The 23,067-nt window shown below is 28.5% G+C and overlaps 1 protein-coding gene across 1 annotated transcript in view; it reads left to right on the top strand.

The window, feature by feature from the left end:
- LOC113385228 overlaps nucleotides 1-23,067 on the top strand; it is an 86,673-nt gene that overhangs the window by 51,030 nt on the left and 12,576 nt on the right. Inside the window, exons 3-11 of the mRNA XM_026623060.1 lie at nucleotides 4,596-4,796; nucleotides 15,241-15,295; nucleotides 15,385-15,426; nucleotides 16,576-16,716; nucleotides 17,399-17,536; nucleotides 18,151-18,267; nucleotides 18,594-18,739; nucleotides 18,972-19,172; nucleotides 21,029-22,124. Coding sequence (XP_026478845.1) covers nucleotides 4,596-4,796; nucleotides 15,241-15,295; nucleotides 15,385-15,426; nucleotides 16,576-16,716; nucleotides 17,399-17,536; nucleotides 18,151-18,267; nucleotides 18,594-18,739; nucleotides 18,972-19,172; nucleotides 21,029-22,124 — 2,137 coding nt within the window. The remainder of the gene's footprint in view (nucleotides 1-4,595; nucleotides 4,797-15,240; nucleotides 15,296-15,384; nucleotides 15,427-16,575; nucleotides 16,717-17,398; nucleotides 17,537-18,150; nucleotides 18,268-18,593; nucleotides 18,740-18,971; nucleotides 19,173-21,028; nucleotides 22,125-23,067) is intronic.

The raw sequence follows: 23,067 nt of genomic DNA, 5'->3' as shown, positions 1-23,067 counted from the left end.
TATATTGGATATTATTGATATCCATAAATTGTTATCTATATATTATACAAATACAAACTTCAAGTTGTAATTTCACTAGCAGCAAGTAGTTAAATGATTAATATGCTAGTTAAAATTATGAATTAAAGTATTAAAACACATATTTAGTAATTTTGACAGACATAAATATATCATTAACAAATAATTAAGCTAAAATTTGCATAAATAAAATATTTATAGGAAATGAAATATGAATATTTCAAGGTTCTTTCGCAAGTGATGTCAGATTCATCTTTGTCGAATACATGTGATTATTGATTCGTGGTCATGTGCTTAAACAATTATGGAAGCTTTTAGTCAGATAATGGAATCAAACATATTTTATTATTTGTATTGAGGATTTTAGTTAAAAATAGTTATACTTTACATCTTTTGCAGCGTCGCATTTTTTTCTGAGATATTCTCTAACCGTATATTATGCTAACGATTTAATTATACTTGAAGCATCAAAAAATAATATATTAACAAATTAACATCGTCACAATCAATGTGAATTATAGCTTTGGTCAAATGACATTTACAACTATTTACTTTTATTCCGGCATATGCTGCATTAATATATTCTAAATATATTAAGATTTGAGAATATGTTTTTTTTTTCAAATATTGCAAACTAAATGGGTCAAAGATTTATATGCCAAATTTGGACTATTTTTCATGACTACGACTATAGTTCTAAATCTATAAAAATCAATAAGTAACAAAAATCATTTAATAGATTTTAGTCAAAGTAAACTACGATAAAAGTTAGTGGCTAAATGCTATAGTAATGTCAAAAATCATATTATAACGCAATTTTAAAGAATATTATTGTATCCATATTATACTTCATTTTATCGCAATAATCATACAATAATAATTAAAAAAACTTTAATAATTTTAAACTTTAATTAAATAAACATTTTTCAAACGATCTTGATTTATTTTGTGGCAATTACCAACGAAAATCATGCTCCTACACGTGCATTTAAAATATATTCAATTATTAAGTCTTGACGTTTTTATCGAAACACACTGATCTTTTTATTCGATTAATAACTATATTTACATTAATTTTTTCTATGCACGTATGGTCTCCATATATAGCATTGTACATTAGCTACCTTTATCATTATCATCTATCCATAGTAATCTGTTCTAGATCCATACTTTCATTCATACCAATAATCATATAATAGATTAGTGTCATCTAGTCATAGCTACAATAATAGAACATATAATCATTAAAGAAGGATAATAACATTTAAAAACAATAAATTTTAGCCACATATAGCTTAAATTAAATCAGCTGATTGTCGCTTAACTTAAAATTAGCTTAGAAATAATTATTGTTTATCATTTTGTTTTGTTTAAAATGTTTTATTTGCAATTATAAAATTATTAGCAAACTGAGTAGAAATAAACTAAAACTAAACTTTAATTACAATTTTATTACACTAAACTAAAATTTTATTACACTTAATAACTAAGTATTATTGAGTAATGCAGAATAAAATTAAACATTGGCATAATAATGATATAGGTCTATAGTTGCCCAATACCTAATCATCTTCAACCTATAATTTATGACCTCATCAACACTCAATAACATTTAGTATAATTATTTCCTGTGACATCGAACATTCGGTTTAAATTTAAGAAAACTACCTCGAAACGAATAGAACACGCAAAGTAGTATTGATTTCAAGCAAATTAAAGTCATTAGAATCAGCATTAACAAAAGAACAAGTCCATAAATTTTTCGCACCGTAACGGATGTCGTTAGGCGTCCGTGCGAGATTAGTGAAGATTTATAACGATTACGTTTGATGAGAAAAAAGGTCATCTTCAGTAGCACACACGAAACCGGAGTCCTTCAACCTTATTTCCTGTGTCAAGCTATATATATAAACTCAAGAACAACCTGTTGAGTATAAAATTATAATTATATATCGATACGGAGTCGAAGAGATCAGTTTTTGATATAAATTTTATTATCACCTGAAGATTGATATTTGGTTGATTAATATAATGCTTGAAACCAAAAAATTATTGTCTTGGCGTAAATTTTGATTTTGTTATGATATTATACTCACATAAGATATACATGTTATAGCATATATATATATATATATATATATATATATATATATATATACGAGGTGTGTTCAAAAAGTACCCGGAATTACTAATAATTAAATTTCGCGGGTCTGGAGTGTCTGATTGTCAAAATTTTTTTTTTATTGTGTTGGTATACATGCCCCTAAAGTGAAATTTTCAGCTATATTCACTGTTTACTTTGTCTGTGGTAGTCGCTAAGGTTCGACGTGTTTTTCTGAGCTCGGCGATTTTTACAATGGAAGAATTGAAAAGTCAAAGAATTTGTATTAAATTTTGCGTAAAAAATGAAATAAAGTGTTGCAAAGTGCAAAAATTCACCAGATATGGCTCCGTGTGACTTGTTCCTATTCCCAAAGTTGAAGAGACCCATGAAAGGACGGCGGTTTTCCTCGATTGAAGAAAATCGCTGAGAGTGCTCAAGGACATATCAAAAAGTGAATATCAAGGGTGCTTCGAAAATTGGAAAAAACGCTGGCATAAGTGTATTATATCTGGGGGGGACTACTTTGAAGGGGACCACATTAATGTAGACGAATAAATAAATATTTTTTTGAAAAAACGAAAATTCCGGGAACTTTTTGAACAGACCTCGTATATATATATATATACATATATATATATATATATATATATCGAGTGCATGTATGCTTTTACATACTCACTCATATTCAAATTATACTTCATTTTAATATATTTAGTATTAACAACTGATGGCTTGCCAAAGTAGATTTAATTTTTAAATTGCATATTAATTGTAGAAGTTCTTGTTGGACAAAAAAGTCATTTAAAAGTTTAGATACTCGTAAAATGTTTTTACATAAAACACAATTATAGTTTTGGCTATAAAAAGCATTCCAATGTAAATAACAAATGATTTTTAAATAGACCTTCCAACTGGCAATCATTTGTTTTAATAGCTTCCCAGAGAAATTGTTTATTTTTGCCAGAAAATTATATTAATTTTATGTTTTCTCTAACTTTACGAAGGAAAACCTTGTTTGGTCAAGAAAAATCCACTAAATTCTTGTTTTCTCGAAGTTTTAAGTCATATTGAATCATTTTGAGACTAAAATTGGTAAAAGTATATGTGCCTAGGCAATATTAGAAAACCCCGTGTTCATATGTATATGTGTATGTGAGTTGATTTCTGAAGCTTTTCTAAGAACGGCTGAACCGATTTTGAATTTAACAAAGCTATTCGATAAAACTCGACTAGGAGTTGATTAGTTTTGTAAAACGATTTATTGAGTCTTTTAAAATTAGCAAAATACTGCAAACAAATAGATAAAGTATATGATCTAATACACCATAATACTCATATCGGAACAAAAATTCAATAATGCGCCTCTATAATTCTATGCACGAATAATTGTGAGCTTAAATTAATACAATTGCCAATATTATAAGTTCGTTTGGAAGATATTGATTGGATATTGCAATAATAAGTTTATAAAAAAAATACGTTGAAATTTCTAACTAAATAGCTACATATATTTGAATTTAATTGATTATATACACACATCGGAAAGAATCTTAAAATAATATTCAAACATGTGTATATTACTTAAATATTCAATAAATGAGCGAATCCAAATCTACTAATAATAAGTTATTATAAAAATATTTCTTAAACAGAATGTTTTTGTGATTATTTGTAAATTAGTTTGAATAGAATATATTTTTGAGGTCATTTGTAAAAGCGATGCACAGTGACATATTAGCAAATGGATTAATGTCACTATGGCAATGTATTCAGGAAAATTAATATTTAGATTATTAGATGTTATATTAGAACATATATTGACATTATCACTTTTTCCCAAAATGAACTGACATTTTAATTTCTTCATTTACATTAGATAATACATATTTATTTAACCCTTTTGCCCATAGGCGACATCTACTTAGTGACCTATGTGTACGGTTTAGTTCAATATTTATAACTCTGACTTAAATTGAGAAATTTACTTTTAATTTTTAGTAAAATGTAATTTTTAATTCATAACCATTTTTATTTGTAATGATTGGAAAATCTTAAAATAATTTTTATAACAAATTGGACAAATTGGAGTGACATTGGTCGTAGATTAGTCATTTAGTTAGCATAAATTAGTCCAGTCATTACAGTAAGAATACCTCGGAATTCGATATACCCAGCTGTAAGTCTGTAAATACTTGTATATTGACACCCTAAAAGTTGTCTCAAAACCTACATATGGTACGTACACCCTACCATATGTAGGTTTTGAGACAATTTTTAGAGTGTATTTACAAGCTTGCAGCTGGGTATCTCAAGTTCCGAGGTGAACTTACTATAATGACTGGACTAGTATAGCTATGTCACTTCAGCAAAAAACACCATCACTGCAAAAACGTTCAATAGTTTCAAAATTCATTTTATCCAGTTATCAATCATAGCTTATATATTTTAATTAATTATAAATTATCTATTTTAGGTTCCGTTCTGTGATTCACCTTCTCAAGTGTGTTGCGCTGTTGAACGCGAATCCGCTCCAATTGTTAATGGGGCTGCGGTTACAGTCACATACGACCAAGCCAGCCAATGTGGACCACCGAATACTATGTGTGTGCCCTTCCCCGTTTGCAACTCAAAAGGTCTCGTTGATCCTAGCGCTGGAATTCCAAACAGAAAAGAGGTAAGCGTTTAAGAAATTTATTCTTATTGCTAACAACTATCAATTCATTTTTGTTGATAAAGGACTTTGTCTTGCTAAGATTTGTTTGAAAATGGAAAAATCTGTAACTTGTTGTTATAGAAACTAACGTAACCTTAGTAAGTTTAGTATTTAGATTCAAATATGAAATTCACATGAAAATGATACTTATTTCGGAACAGTAGTTGTAAAAAAAAGTCGATATATAAGAAGATTTGAGAACTTTCAATTATCAAAATTATTAACTTCCCGAAGGAGAAGTTTGTTTTCATCAAGAAATCCGATTCGCTAATTTTATGTTTTCTCGACGTTTCAATTCATTCTGAATCGAATGAGACCAAATTTGGAAAAAGTATGTGTGTGTGTGCGTGAACAGATTTTTTGCCGTAAATCGACGTTTTCTCAGAAACGGCTGGACCGATTTCAAGAATTGTAAAGCCATTTGATTCACATTGAAGACTTCAAGATTCACCTTATACCAATGTTTCAATTCGAAATTCATTGAGATATATTAATGGTTTTTATAAATCTTTATTTATTAACTTCCCGAAGGAGAAGTTTATGTTTTCATCAAGAAATCCGATTCGCAAATTTTATGTTTTCTCGACGTTTCAAGTCATTCTGAATCGAATGAGACCAAATTTGTAAAAAGCATGTGTGTGTGTGTGTGCGTAAACAGATTTTTTGTCGTAAATCGACGTTTTCTCAAAAACGGCTGGACCGGTTTCAAAAATTGAAAAGCCATTCGATGTATCTCGATGAGAAAATTCAAAAACCGTTCAAAAGATATTGGTTGGAAATCGAGCTGATTAGTTTTTAGTAAAAATCGGCCGGGCCGTTTTCTTGTAATAAAGTGTATTTTTTTAGACGAATTTTATAATTTTTTTGACGGTAGATACCATATTATAACTAATTCGATTCACTTCAGTTATAAGTAAATCTTATTCTTTTAACAATTTTGATATTTTGTTTTGATAATATGTGTTGTTTTACATTAAAATTTTAGATAAAATCTGATAGTTACACATATGTCTAATATAACAATGCCAAATATTCATCTTTGACCATAAATTGGACAAGTTTGGTGCTTGTTTCTTTGTAGTTGCATATCGTCTCAATATGTCTTTAACAAAAATAAAAAAAACTAATGGAGTCTAAGCAATAAAAATACGAGTCGAATTTTGAAAATACGATGAAAATAGTGCTTTCACAATCAAATTATTTCAAGAAAGAGTATAAACAAAATTTTTGGAATTAAAATATATAGCGTTTGAATTACCCAAATATTGTGGAAAAAGTACTCCCAACTATAACATGTTATAAGGTTGAGACATTTTTTATTCTGACTAAGAAAAGTTTACAGTTTTTTCTCGTGAAAAATACTATAGGTGCTAGCAACATATCGTAAAGAATTATTACATATTTTTTTATAGGAAAAACTGAAATATTTTGTAAAGTTTTGGTAAATGTTTCAATATTATTTTTGTCGATTTACTATATATGTATAAATGACTTATTTTTACAAATCTATTATTTTAATCTTTGCTACTTCTACTTTTATTATTATTATTATCGTATTACTAAAAATAGTAATAATGTGCGAAACATTTATTCTTGTAAGTAATCTTTGGCGTATCTTTATTTCTTTGCTAATTACTATATTATTTATTGGCACGAATGATTTAATAACTATGCTAACAGTAAATGTAACTCTACATTTAATTAGTTTAATTGTTGACATTACGTTTACATTAGCTCAAGCTGTAAGTGAGCCTTTCACGTAGTAATAATAGCAGTAATCTGATTAAATAATATACTGTAGTTATACATTTGATAAATACTTTGAACTTTTTTATTTAAAAGGTATTGTTTCATAGATTTTATAAATTTGTAGTAGGTACATTCTATTTATATTGGAAGGCTCTTTTACACGAAGGTGACTATCCGAACCCAGTTCTATCTTCGAATTGATTCTTGAGAGATAAAATATTCAAGAAAGCTAGTTTCATTTATTAAATCGAACATATTTTCTGAAAATAATAAATATATGGTTTGAATTGTTTTGACACAAAGAACACTGTCATTCAAATGTTACAGATACAATTAATCACTTTTTTGTTTATATCCTACTTGTGGTACAATTGAATTATGAATATATAAAAATTCTATTCGCGAGCCGGTACACGTTTTTAACTATGTATTTTCCTTGTCAAATACTGATTGATCTTTTTTATGAAAAGCTTGGAAAATTTGTGGGAAATAATGGCAAAACTTATATTTGGGATATCATTATAATTTATTCATTATGAAATCAAACAGTATTTATATGAATTGCCCATTTCATCTGAAGTAGTATTAAAAAAATTAAAAGAATACCCAAGACAAAAAAATATACAATGTTCTTTATACTTAGGAAAATTATATTTTGATATTTTTGGATTGTTTGCAATATATATATATATATATATATATATATATATATATATTACCTCACCTAAGCTTTTACAAAGTTGCATTTTGTCTACAGGCAATATGAATCATTAGAGACTTTATAACTTTAGTGTTTTAGTATTTCGTTATGTAAATTACGCATTAAATTAAATCCAAAGTGTATTTGACATTATCGTAAAATAATTCATAAACAAATTGCTCATAAGCGTCTTATACAACACACGTCGCGTTGGTATTTTTATTCTCATATTCTCGCAAGTTCACTTGCGCTTTCGTACGAGTTCCGATATTTAGGTTATCTGAACGAAGTGGTTTGAACTTTTCGTTTGAAAAATAAAATAAATAAAAATTGAATATTACCAAAACCTGTTCAACTCTGAACTCCCGCCGCGCCCGTTTTCGTATGTAGAGCACAATTGGACATGGTGCCCTCCAGATAATTAAAGTGTAATTTAAATACTGTTTAAAAAAAAGAAATACTTATTTAGGTCGGCAGAATATACAATTATCGTATATAAATGAATATAGCATATTATATGTGATTTTATTGATAATTTTTTACAATTTATCTTTTATTGATATCACACCTGAACTATTGAAAATATAACTTATTGGACAACTCAAACTTATTCAAATAATTGATATATATATATATATATATATATATATATATAAATATATATATATGTCGGGTTTTTCTTCCTGACGATATAACCCCAAAACGCACGAACCGATTTCGACAATCGTGCCTTAATGCAAATTGCTGGAACTTCATGCACCGTAATTAAAAATTCGAGTAATGACATTAGTGAAAATTATCAGAATTATGCTTGGTTAAGTCAACGAGCAATTCTTGCCGCAAAGAATAATGTTGTACACGCACTGAATTTCACCATTCAATCAAAAATTGCTGGCGATTCAGAATTATGCTTGGTTAAGTCAACGAGCAATTCTTGCCGCAAAGAATAATGTTGTACACGCACTGAATTTCACCATTCAATCAAAAATTGCTGGCGATTTGGTGACATACCAATGATTCCGACTGGTCTTCCGTTTGACTTCAAACGAATTTCTAATTTGCCTTGCGTTCGCAATAACAAGTCGCAAGGCCAATCGCTTAGTGTTTGCGGGATAAATTTCAAATGGATTTAGAAAATCATTATTTTTCACATGGGCAGTTATACGTTGCCTGTTCACGAGTTGGAAAACCATCCGCTTTGTTTGTGTTAACGTCAGACCAAAAAACAAAAAATGTGGTTTACCAAAGAGCACTTCAATGAAAAGGATAATTTGCGGATTCACTTTCATTTACTTAGAGAATTTCAACTAAAAAACACTTCATTTTTGTAATCGAAATAAATTTATTACTGTTGTGTAATAAAATCAAATTTTTCCTTTTTAAACATAAAACAAAAAAAAAATCTTCATCTTTCTCACGAAACCATCTGGTGGCGAAACGGATTTTGTCGGGTTTGCTAGTATATATATATATATATATATATATATATATATATACAGTAGAACTCCAATTATCCGAATTAATGGGGACCGGGACCCATTCGGATAATCAAATATTCGGATAATCGGAGTTTTTTTAAAAAATTGCCATTGGAGAGAAAAAAAGTTTCGATATTGCATATCAAAAAACGTTTTGATATTGCACTATTTTTTTATTGAATTAAATGAAAGAAACATGACATTTTCACATGATTTAAATATAAATAAAATGTACTTAAACGAGTTAAAAATGTACAAGTTTAGAAATAAAAATCATTGTTTTGTAAACATCTCCGTCAAATCAAAACAAACAATGTGCCTACACTGGCTTTGCTAGTGGAAGAATAATAGCGCACTTAGACTTTTTTTGGACAATTTTTTTCTGAAAGTGATTCGGATAATCGGCGATTCGGATGGTCGGAGTTCGGATAATTGGAGTTCGGATAGTCGGAGTTCGGATAATTGGAGTTCTACTGTATATATATATATATATTCTGTTTCAAAATTTAAAGACAGTGGCATTAGAAAACGATGCTCATTGGGACATTTCACTCGCTGATGTTTCTAATGCAGCTCATTTTCTTTTATCAGAAACAGAACTGCGTTTTTATTCAAATTTTATAGCCAGTTTTCTAAAAAGAGATTATACTTAAAAATTAAAGTTTAACATCATTTCTTGAAAATTCTAGTTAGTACATGTCAGGTAAATTTATAATTTAGATTTATGATCGTGATTTTTTAAGAAGTGTACAGTATTGAATCTCATAATGAATGATTATCTAAAATCCTTAGCTGAAATTGAAATATATATATATATATATATATATATATATATATATGCGGTATATAAGAAAATTATAAAGATCTTTTGCTATCTTTTCATTATCCTGACCTTATCATTTAATAAGACATTTTATGTGGCTCAATTTTATGCTCTTATATAAAAACGAACGATTGTAGCACATTTTATGCTTCTCTCAAACAATAAGCTTCTGCAATGTGTTTTTTGTACTATTTAAATTATATTATACTTCCATAAATATCAGGTAAAAAACTATCAACATTAATTAACAGAATTTTTTTATCGTCATTTGCAAATCAATTGAGTGATATATTTTTATAGTAATACTAATAGGCAATTTTAAATATTATTTGTCATTCATTGTGTAGGTATTCATAATTGAGCCTTTTCTCTTGCCCAAGACTGTGTCCACATGAATATATAAATTAAATATCAATTATATGTGTCGAACATGTCTTCTCATAAATCATGTTTGCACGCCAACATACAAGCATATTATTAACCATGATTAATAGCTACGTTTGTTTTGGCAATTTTTTGTTTATATTAATATTTACGGATTCTGTCAAATTATTTGGCAATATATCAAACATGTACATGAAATATTTAATGAATTCGCATTAACAAGGCTTTTTTGTTTAACGACCACATGCCCATCTACTCACGTGAAGAAATTTGCGTATAAAAGTGTTATGAAAGAAAATGTTAAACATCAACACCGAATAAATTATTGGAATATAATAAATGCGTTTTAAATGACAGCGTATTAATTTTCTTGCTAATTTCACTGTCTTGCAAAATTTGTGATTTGGCAGTTGTCAAGGGTATCTATTTGTGTTACGAGGCGTGGAATTTTATTGATTCAGAAAATACAAATGGAATGATTTTTTATGGTTCTTTAGGAAATATTATCATTATTTTTTTGAGTAAAATAAATGAACCTTTTGAAGTTACTACACTTATAACTTGAAAACCAATAAAATAAATTAAAGGCTACATTTTCATTATACATTCAAATTTATTAAGCATTAAATACAATTATAGGTGTTGTTCAGATGATTATCGTGTATCAACTTGAGTAAATTGAATATTTAGTAATTGAGCTTAATTCAGGTCACTCTTATTAGATAGTGTCCTCAAATTGTTGCAAATGTCTACTATTTTCTCTATGTTTCTTTTTTCTCTAGGTCATTATTTGATTGTCACCTTGTTAATATAATCGAAAATAATCATTGTATAAAATCAGAATAATAAAACTAAATCTTCTAATAAAATATTCATTATCCAAGATTTTTTATTATGTTTTTAAGTAGTTAAATAGATGACATCAGTATAGAAAATAAAAGATTTCAGTTAAATAACAAAATGTCGAACGATTGTCTATATACAGTTTTTAATAGAATGTAGAAAATGATGCTTTTTGAAAAGTTGCTAAGATAATGAAAACATATATCAATTTACTCATAACATTTTGCAATGCGACCAATTCAAAATATGAATATTTTAAATCACTGTTATTGATACATCTGACTGTTTTATTATTTACAACTATATTATCTGTCTATTGTATTCCATATAATAAATAGTTTGTAGGCGTATTTTTATAATTTATGAACGCGAATTTGTTAATGTCATATTCTAGTCTATTTTTTTAGACATTTACCGTTTCATAACTTCAATAAATTCATATTTATTATAACATAATAATAAATTGCGAATCTGTGGAATCTCTGATCATTATCATGAATGTTTGAAATAATCTGTTATTATGCAATTTTTGGCACATTTCTCGATTGAATCGGTATTTAAATTGATCATAAATTAGTAAAAATTAGCGCCATTTGACAAATTGTTATTGGCACCTTGGAACAATTTGCAGAACTACGATTGTTGCAAAATACAGTGATGCAAATATTTTGAGCAACAATTGCTGATTTAGAAGACTTTGAACCCATTAATTCATAAATTTTTCAAGGAATTTGGCAAAGTTGTACGGGAAATATCAAGCATGAGTCAAAGAAACAACTAGAATCATATTGAGCATTTTAATTTTGGAAAATAATGATATTCTTTGATAAATATAAAAAATTAATAGAAAAGTTACATATTTCTCTAATACATTTCAAATAGATATTTTGTTAAATATTTTATTTAAACTAATTTAAAATTGTTAACATGTTTTTATTTTTAAAAAAATTCTCATGTATTATATTACAACTTATGCCTTATTACAATTTTTTTAAAAGATTACTTATACTCTTATATAATATTAAATGAAAAAATCACGATAACTTTAATCAAAATTATGTGAAGAAAAAAACGAGAAATTATTAGAAACGCTTTCATGTCAACTTGTAGTTATTTTTCGAAAAAGCTTAACAATTATTCATAACTTTTTACATGCTAAATTCCTTCAGAATATTACAGTTCTGATTGACAGTATGACAGATTCGGTCAACATCTATTTTTAATTGGTAGGGGTTGGCCATCCTTAAGAATTTTTTTCAGTTTTTAACAAAATTTTTATTATTTTAATTTTTTTATAATTTGTAATTAAAAAGTACATTCAGCTCTAATTTTTTTACCCTCCCAATTCCTGCACCACAAACACCTTATTTTGAAATAGTCATTTTAGTAATCGAATAATTTTCATAAAGATAGATAAAATGCTAAAAGTATGAAAAAATTCAAACATGCTATTTTTATTGAAAAAATTTAAGATGTTTTTTACATAATGCTGAAGCCATACTGCATTCATCTTTATGGCTGTTCTGCCAATTTCTTGATAATCCATCATCACTTGTATAGCGAGACATTAGTATTGTTAGCTAGTTATTTTAATTTTCAAATAAGTTATCATCACACGTTAATTATATCATTGAATTAATTATGCATTTGGGATAAACCGAAAATAACTCTGAATCCTATTATTATACAAATTCATTTAAATATATCTCTTACACCATATTACGTAATGTTGTTCAACTGCACCTCACTTACAATACTTAATATGAATTTTAAATTAAACTTGGCCTTAGTGGTTTATTTGCCGTGTGCACATATTCTCACATATTGTTGTTTACTTATTCGCTGGTTACAACTATTTTTGGCAGAATTCGGGTTTCTCAACGGACCCGTATTCCGTCGACCTTTAAGAGCGCGATTTTTAAATTAATGACCTACCGAAATGAAACTTGATTCGTCCCGCGAAATGCCAAATCAAATTACCTGCGACAGTTCGCATCGATCAATTTGCCGTCAATAGGTAATAAATGCTGCGACATACACGTGCGACATTAACGAGAATTATCAATGAATTAAATTGAATGCGACGATTGATTGTAAAATCACTTGAAACTATACGTACGACCCATTGTACGGGAGAAATACGTATGTTATATGTGTTCAATAGCGAATATGTTCAATTTGCTTTAGTCCTATTATTATGTTGAATTTTTATCATAAGTTTAGTGGCCTAATATTAGGGTATCCATATTTTTTAAAGTCAAAAACAGGGCCGCAACTTTAAGTTTTGCTAATCCAGGAAGAGGTACAATGAGTTCAATATCTTGAATATGATTTAAAATCCATTTTTTTTTATTGAATATTACGTTTTTTATCAGAATAACTGTCTTTTGGTAGGACTTCATTATTTTCTTGTTTGCTATATCTTATATATAAAAATGGAGCGCTCGATCAAATGATTCGGTAAAACTCGAAAACGGCTAAACCGATTTGGCCAGTCTTAGTCTTGAAAAATTCGTTTCAATCCAGAGATGGTCGGAAAGGTGAGATATTATTATAAAATCGCCTAGAAACTTTACGTAATTTAAATAAAACAATGACAACCTAGAAACTTTGCGTAATTTAAATAAAACAATGGACGGTGGCTAATACGTGAAATGCCAAAGGTTTTTGACAGATGATGTTCAATTACGTTTAATAGGATGTTTTACATGAATATTATTTAATTATGATTAAATTGTAGTAAGTAGTTTTGTTTTTAGTTTTATTTATATACAAAAACGTTAGTAAACGGGCCGCAAGTGTTACTAGAGACTCAAAATATCAACTTTTTTGAAATGTTAATATGAAAACGCACTTTTTGGCATATTTTTCTCAAACACGGTGCTCTGAAAGATCTCATTTGTATAATTACATACTCATTGGTATTTATAAAACATTTTCTAGGTTATATTATTTTTTATTTATGTTATTTAAATTCAGAACTTAATTTGGTATCGATCAAATGGACATTTTGTCGAATAACATTTTCCCAGTTATAATTTCCCAGAATTTATCGAAAAATAGGTAGTAATATATGAAGGTCCGGGATTAAAAAGGTCCACCACAGATGTGTGAAAAATCAGTAAAATTAAGCATTGTTTAACAGCAATATTTAAAAGTTGAGGAAAAAAGATGATTGAAAAGATACATTGAGTTGAAAACGGTAATTTTTGAAATGGGGGAGGTGAATGGTAATTTTTGAAAATCCATAATAAAAGTATTTTCTTCCGTTGGTAGTTTTTTAGCATTAGTTAAAAATGTAATTATTTTGTAAAATACCTTTAAAATTATAATAAGGCTTTAAACCTTTTTGCCACCTGCCCGTTTCAAGTTACCACGCCTATAGGGTAAAAAGGTCTAGATAACAAATTTTTGAAGGACATCAAAAAAACACATTTCTACAATGATGAAGTAGAAGGCAGTTTACTGAACGTAGTCAGATAATTGTTCGTTTGATGTGTTATTTGTTGTGATATAATTATTATGGTTTTCACAATATAGTTTATATTATATTTGCCCAAAGTCAAATTGGACCTTTGTGCCTCGCCCTGCTATATATATACTTTTTATTAAATTTACTTTAATTCATCGAATGTTACTTGAAACTTTTCAAAAAGTAGGTATATATATATATATATATATATATATATTAAATACATGTGAAATTACAATATCTGTTTTGCCGTTTTTTTAAGTAATGATTATTTAAAAAAGAAAGGTCGTGCATTTCATGTATTCGCAATAAATCAAAATCTATATAATTAAGTGGGCGACTTGATTGAAAAACTCAGCACAATTTATTCGAACACCTGTAATTAAATTAAAATTTTACTCAATTCTGACTGCATCTTCAATGTGTTTGTAAACGATCTGCATATGTATGTTTAAATAATTATATGTATTTTTTATTAAAAGCCTATTGACCATTTAGCATCGCATCATTTATCATCGTCTTGACAAATTTATGTTAGAGTAAATATCAAACTTGCTGTTTGATTGATTGTTTGACCTTCGAGAATTTTTGTCGTGTATTCATTATTACTATCTATATGTGATAACTTGTGACATTTTTAGAAATTTCTAGTTTCGTGTAGTTTTCTAGGTTAGAGAATATTTGGCGGACGAAAATGTGTTAATTGAATTTTTAAAAATTTGCAATTTTATGAATGAAATCGAGAATTGAAATATTTGCAAAGAAGTGTGACCATGTTTATTTGGTATTTCCACATTTTATATACATTTGCAGATTTGAATCAGCAACATAATATTAATAATAATTAGTTATATCTATTTTAGCTTGAAAATATTTCTTTTGAGCATTATAGTGTAATATTGGACACAAATATTTATTAATTATTTATTGTATTTAAATTTTTTTTTCTATTTCAGTTTAGATACTGCTTAGGCCATGAAGTGTGTTGTATGATCCCAGAAAACTATGACGGTAATTTATTGAATATTGATTTAACTACATTAACAATATTATAAGTTGGTTGTGGTTAACATTTTTATATCATGCAATTTACTTTTCAGTGCCACTAAACTCTGCTTTCACTACTCAATATCCTGCCATAGGTAATATTTCTATCTTCATATCAAATGAATTTTAGTAATTTATTTTAATTTCTAATAGTTGTAACAGCAGTATGATTAATTTATTACAAAAAAATGGAAAAATATTTGTTAAGATTAATTCTTCATTAAGTTCCAATTAAAAAAAATTAGTCTATAAAAATATATGTTTTTCGTACATATTTTCCTGTAAATTTTAAGTTTTTTATTTGTATTCTCTCTATAGTTAGTTGATGGAAAATTTATTCTGACAATCTTTAGGTAGCTTCTCAACATGTCTCGTTTCTTTAACTTGTAAGAAAATTTATAGTCATATCTATTTCAACATTGCTTACCTAAATATAGCGTTTACATACACATTATTCTCTACAATTATGCATCAATATCTATTTCACAACATATCACAAGCTTGTATCAGCAAAATATACATTCATAACAAAATTAAAATAAGATCAGGAAATTTACCCGAAGATACTTTCACGTACAAGTTTATTGAATCAGTTTCTAGTTTATTAAGCCTAGCTCGTGCCGCAAATTTGATTATACTATGACTTCATATTCATTCAAAAATTCATCTTTTGCATGTAGCAAAATTATATTTGAATAAAAGAGGATTTTAAAAAGCTTTAAGGACAGCTTTTCCTTCAATGATGTAGTAAATCTGGTTCATAATTAATGTTAATTATGAGCCGTCCATTTCTAACTTCACATTTTTGTTAATTGGAGGGATTTTGTTAAATATAAGTTTCAAGTTATAATAAAATTTAAATATTAAATTGAGGAATAAGTTACGATAATTAATATTTTTGGAATAAAAATTCAAATTTTAGCGACTGTAGAAGCGCCTTTAACTCTTCAGTATTGTAAATATAATTTTCTTAATACTTATACTCTGACATTTGCATTAGTTCGATTATATTTTGATATTGTTTAAACCATATTACGTTATTATATTCGACATCTAATTTCAGTGCTCAACTTGATAATATTTCTCTGGATACCCTTCTGGTTATTTACCTTTTTTGTTTTCTATGTTATATCAAAGTGGTGCCAAAACCATTTCAACGCCTCGCAATTAATTTATTTTGCTGATAATGATCTTTGCCATATATTATTCTTTATTTGTATAATTTATATTTTTTCCAAATACAGACATCAGATTTGGAGCTGAAGATCAATATACTGCTGCTGGAACCCAAAACGTTGAATCACATGCTAAGTTTGAACAAGGTTCTTCCAAAAATAAATTCGGAGCCAAGCCTCCTCGTCAAGCACCTTCTTACACCTCTCAAGGTAAATGATCATATAATTATTGTCAGCTTTTAAAAAACATCGTGGTATTTTATCAATTCGTGGCGGTATATTAAAACTTAATTTCAACTCTATGTACATTGTAATACAAAAATTTCGCAGTAGTGACAGCTGATAATAATAGTTTTTATTCAAGAAATAAAATTATTATATGCATTTTAATAATAGTTAAAGATTGTAAGGTTGTTACTACCCAAGATCAATTTCAGATCCCCCATATCATTTATATAGAATTATCAATGTACTTATGAACAAAACATTTTTGGACATCATCGATATTAAAGATATTATAAATTAATTAAAGAAATACATTTCACATCCAACATAATATTCAAAATTGACTTGAGGTAGCCTCAAACGTAGTACATTTTAATAATTTGATAAAAAAAGAACATGGTTTTAAATAATTTTTAAGACAGTTTTGTAACAATGCAATTGAAATATGTGCTACAAATTATTTTATATTCCATTACACCAAAATTAGTACCAAAAATTTATATTACGCCAATGAAATGCAATAAGAGAAAACAAAGGAGTGGATTTATCCATAGATTTTTGATAGACCAGAGATAGATTTAAAATAAAAATTATTTCTTAGTTCATACTTGATTTAATAAGATGTATTACATTTATGTGAGTAGTTAATTGTACCTTGTGGTTGCAGATGATGCTGATGGCTATCAATATACCAAACCCACACAAGGTTATTTGCCAGCCGCTTCCAGCGTTGACGAGGCTACGAAGAAACCATTCAAAGCTGATGCCTACATCCCACCTGTCGATGATGAAAGACATTTCTCAGGTAACTACCTAATCTACTGAAATATTGAAGAAAATTGCACGGAAAATCATATTCAGTAAAGCATTAAGTAAATTTGATTTTTAATACCCATTTATATATATATATATATATAATATAAAACAACAGAAAATAATGATAATATTATGAGGAACTGCATAAAATTTTTAATCATATATATTCAAAAATTTATTAACTTTGATAGAAAATCGTAATAAATGTGACTAATAAGTAAAACAGTTTTTTAATCAAATAAATAAAAACTATTCACAAATTTTCAAAAGTATTTTTCCTTTAATTGTATGCATAATATGTTAAATAATACAAATCTGTTTATAAAATCTTAATACAATAATTTGAAAAAAAAATTATAAACTCTTTGTTATTCATCTTGATGAGCAGCACTTTTCAGGATGTCAATTTCAATTAATACTGAAAAATTCATATGATTGTAAAGTAATAATAAAATCTTGTACAAATATTTCTGGGTACTGACATAAATATTAAATTTTTTCATCTCTTTCTATTATATATTTTAGAAATGACTTAAAATTTTTATCACAATATTGTATATATACTTGATAGAAATATTTATTAATGATTCTTAAATATTTTAGGCTCCAAAATCTCCGCTGGCTCCATCCTACCACCCAAGCGTCCAGTACCAGAAGAAGACAAACAAGCAGGCGGAACCAACAACTCACCAACTGTAATCAGGCCACAACAACAAAATGGTAAATAAGAATTTCCACTTATCAAAAATTGAAAAATTGGAGTAGAAATAGGAAAAATAGCTCATAAAAAAGAAAAAAACATATCAGTCACTATTTGTCAAATTATTTATTTTTATTCATAACTGATGAATAGAGATGTAAATTCTGAACCAATAGTTCTGTATCGCAAAATATAAATCAAGAAATCATATATTGTTACTTACTTTTTTACAAAATTGTGTAACCTATCACAAATAGTTTTATAACTAAAAGGAAATTTATATAAGTGATCTAAACTAACATTTAATTAACATTTTCAAAAAGTTTTTCATATTATTTTTCACCAGAAGTGGCGCCAGTTCCTCTTCCTCAACACGGTTGTGCAGCAGCTTTGAAATGCGTCAACATCGATTTCTGCACATTCGAAGGTGTAATTTCAAAATCTACTGTCACTCTTACTCCCAGGCAAAATGAATATAGAGTACCACTAACGGTAAGCATAAAATGTATTATTTTATTATTAATAAATATTTAGTATTACTAAAATAAAAAAAACTCACTGAAAAATTAGTGAAAATATTTGTTATTTTGCCTAAACTGATCCCAAACTCCCAAGATTGATTTTTAACCTAAACCTTTGCAACTTCAGAAACTGTAACTTTCTAACCAGAGCTTTATATTTGATTTATGCATGAAATTCGATAACATTATATTTTATCTTTCAGGATTGTCTTCTCCCAGAATCCACAAAGGAATCTCCTCAAATTGGAAAATGTTGCCGTGACCCCGACTACGTTGACCCATGGCCAGCAAGTCAACTTGGTCAATACAACCCAGATCTTGGAGGATTTGACAATGGACAATACAAAGGTGAAAGATACCAAAGCAAGCACAGGCAACAACCTCAAGTCAACAATAATCAACAGGTATAGTCGATAAAGATTAAGTTAAGATAAGGTAGATGTAGTAATTTTTATACCTCTCTGTTGTTGTTGTTTAGTAGTTTCTATATAAGGAGAAGTTGACTCTTGTTTTAAGCTTAATTATCTGATCATTAGGTTGATATGAAATTATCAGTTTCTTACTATGAATTATATATAAAAAGCATTTAAAGTTCATTTCATTGGCAAATAATTATTTCAAAGGCTTTAAATTTTTGTAATAATGTGAACCCAATATATAGATATTTTATTTCTCGTCAATTCAGTTTATTATATTTAATATTTATTAGATTTTTAATATATTTTCATTATAAACGCCGTATATATATTTAATAACAATTAAGAGTATTCTTTAATATATGTATATATTATCGGTAACTATTATTATTATGATCAGGAGTCAGCTTCTTTTTTCTATTTAGAATAAATGGCTTTTGGTGCTTTATTTTGGTTATGTATTACTTATCACAATATCGACTATTTTATCATCTATTTCATTGACTCTAAAATCATAAACCATAAATTTTTTATTCAAAAATGATACTGGTTTTATGATTCTAGTAAATTTTGAAACAATTAGTGAAATGGGCAACATATCTCGAAAGTACATTTTTCGAAATGCATTTTCGATTTTGTGTTGAGATTGTTAAAATTGCGATATTGTTGTCTTTTATTGTATAGATATTTGTTAAAATAAGTCTGTAGATTTAGAAACCATGATCTGCTTATGTATAAGTCATTTATTCTCTAAGTGATATATTTTTTTATTTCCTATATGACAAGATAAAGTTAATATTAGTTAATTGATAATTAACATATTAATATGTTTACCTCATATTGATATGTTTTTAACCCATACAATTAAGCTCTCTATAAGTATCTACACATATGAATATGAACTGTTATATTTAAATAATAAAGTAAATATATATATGAACAATCTTTTATATATATGAATGTATATGTGGTCATACTTTTGTGTCATATCATACAAACTTAATCATGAAGGATCGCATCACATACAATTTCATATGTAAGAGACAGAGATTGTCAAACATTGCAGCTACTACTTTTTATAAAAATATGACGTGTTTTGCCTGAAGTTTGCATATATTCGGATTCATATATTTATACATAGGATCATGAGTAATACCATTTTGTCATGGTCGCAAATAACTATATTATTGTGTATAATGATCACTGAACAAGTTCCTTGAAAACAAGATCATAATTTGTCTGTACATAAATTAAAGATTTTTTTCAGAATTTTTACCAAAATTTGTCAATTAAAATTTGAATATTTTTTTTATCTTTGTATATTTGTATGTATTTATATATACAAATTACGTTAAATGATCAACTTCATTACCATATTTATTATTCAACAATTTCATATATTTTCAATACCAAGTAATTTTTTCAGGAACTGTCATTGTATCAAGTGATGATTATACATAATTACAAAAATTTGCATAATTTTTGACATATTTATGGGAAAATTATGCATTTTTTATGCGATACTTGTTTACATTATATGATAGTTAATGAATTCCCTAACCCTTTAACCTTGGCCTGATTTTTTAATAGCCTAGGCGACACTAAAAATGATTTATGACTTAATAAAACTGTCATGTTGAATTCATAATTATATTAAAATTATTTTGTAAACTTAATCGCTTTTGGCCATCAATGGAACTTGTTGTTCTATGATGATCCTCATTTATAGTTGTCTTTGTGATAGCTTATAACTAGGTTTATTTCAACATAGTCATTTGACTAATTCTATTTGCATTATTTATTAATTCATAGCCAAGTTTTAAATTTATATTTTTTTTCTTTAGCAGGGTCAGTCATTGTCTGGCAGCAGTTCTCAAGTTCAGCAATCTCAACGAACTGAACAACCTCATCGACCACTGCAACCACAGCAACCCCAACAACCTCAGCGACCACTGCAGCCCCAACAGCCTCAGCGACCACTGCAACCTCAGCAACCTCAACAGCCTCATCAGCCTCAGCAACCACAACAACCACAACAACCACATCAACATCCACTTAGTCCTCAACCATCTAGTCAGAGACCTCAGAGCACTGTCTATCAACATCAACAGCAACAACAAAATACTCAGTTCCAACACACAACGCAATTCCAACAGAACACTTATCAATCATCACCCAGACCCCAGCAACCACAGTTCCAACAGCCATCTTTCAAGCCCCAGGGCCAAATTCATCAAACCGGTTCTGGTTCTTTGAGCTCAAACTATCATCAAACAAATGTTCAACAAACTCAGTTCCAACAAAATAACTTCCAGTCATCACCTAGGCCCCAAGTACCACAATTCCATCAAAATACTTTCCCAACTACATCAGTACCACAATTTCAACAGAACACTTTCCAGACAACATTGAAACCGCATGTGCCACAATTCCAACAGAACACTTACCACAGCACTCAACAAACTCACTTCCAACAATCTACTCAGGTACCACAATTCCAACAGAACACATTCCAAACCACACCTAGACCTCATTTTAACCAACCATCTCAAAGACCACAAACACCACAATTCCAACAAAATACTTTCCAGACGACATCACGTCCTCAATTCCACCAATCATCTAAAACACCACAGACCCCGTCATTCCCTCAAGATACATATCAGTCATCACCTAGACCACAATTCCCGACTACTGCCAGACCACAGTATACGCAATTCCAACAATCAACCACCGGCCAATATCAATCAACATACAAACAAGAATTCCAGACTACCCAAAGACAAGACTTTAACCAGTTCCAAACTAGTCAAAGGCAAGATTTCAACCAATACCAGTCTACGCAAAAGACAAACTTCCAACAAAATGTTTTTGAATCTAAATTCCCAACTACGCCAAGGCCACAATTACCACATTTCCAACCAGACGTTTCATACACAGGTAAAAATACTCTTAATAATAAAGAAAAATAAACAAAATTTAGATCTCACATTAACTAGGTCAATTTTTAAACTCATTCAAATGTGATAAGAAGTATATGTTTAAATTATTAACTTCCCGTAGGAGAAGTTTATGTTTTCATCAAAAAATCCGAATCGCTAATTTTATGTTTTCTCGACGTTTCGAGCCATTCTGAATCGAATGAGACCAAATTTGGAAAAAGTATGTGTGTGTGTGTGTGTGTGTGTGTGTATGTGTGTGTGTGTGTGTGTGTGTGTGAACAGATTTTTTGCCGTAAATCGACGTTTTCTCCAAAACGGTTGGACCGATTTCAAAAATTTAAAAACCATTTGATGTATCTCGATGAGGACTATCGTCTCTGAGTTTTGTGCGGCGATCGGCCGGGCCGTTTCTTTGTAAATTGCAGAAAAGTGAAAAATTTTTCGTCCACGTTTTAGCCCGCAATTCTGAATCGATTCTGAAAATTCAAAAACCGTTCGATAGATATTGGTTGGGAATCGTGCTGATTAGTTTTTGGTAAAGATCGGCCGGACCGTTTTCTTGTAATAAAGTTTTTAAAAAAAAAATTTTGACGATTTTTATGATTATTTTTTTGACGATAGATACCATAGCTTTCTAGGTCATACTAAAATATTACGGCCCTACGACAACTGGTTCAGCTTTAAAAATTCGTCAAAGTTTGCAAAAATCAGTATGGTCTTTTTGGCATTTGTCAAAATTAGACTTTTGATCGACGTTTTCTCAAAAACGCCTGAACCGATTTTAGAAATTTAAAAGCCATTTGATGTATTTCGGTGAGAACTATCGTTTGTCAGTTTTGTGAAACGATCTGCCAAGCCGTTTCTTTGTAATTTGAAAAAAAGTGTTGAACTTTTCGTCCACATTTAAGCTCATCCTACCGAACCGATTTTGAAAAATCAAA

The sequence above is a fragment of the Ctenocephalides felis genome, unplaced genomic scaffold (assembly GCF_003426905.1).
Source record: "Ctenocephalides felis isolate EL2017-DRISC unplaced genomic scaffold, ASM342690v1 CF-g0.4_SCAFFOLD_03571, whole genome shotgun sequence".
NCBI classification, from domain to species: Eukaryota; Metazoa; Arthropoda; class Insecta; order Siphonaptera; family Pulicidae; genus Ctenocephalides; species Ctenocephalides felis.
This window is presented reverse-complemented; position numbering and strand designations above follow the sequence as displayed.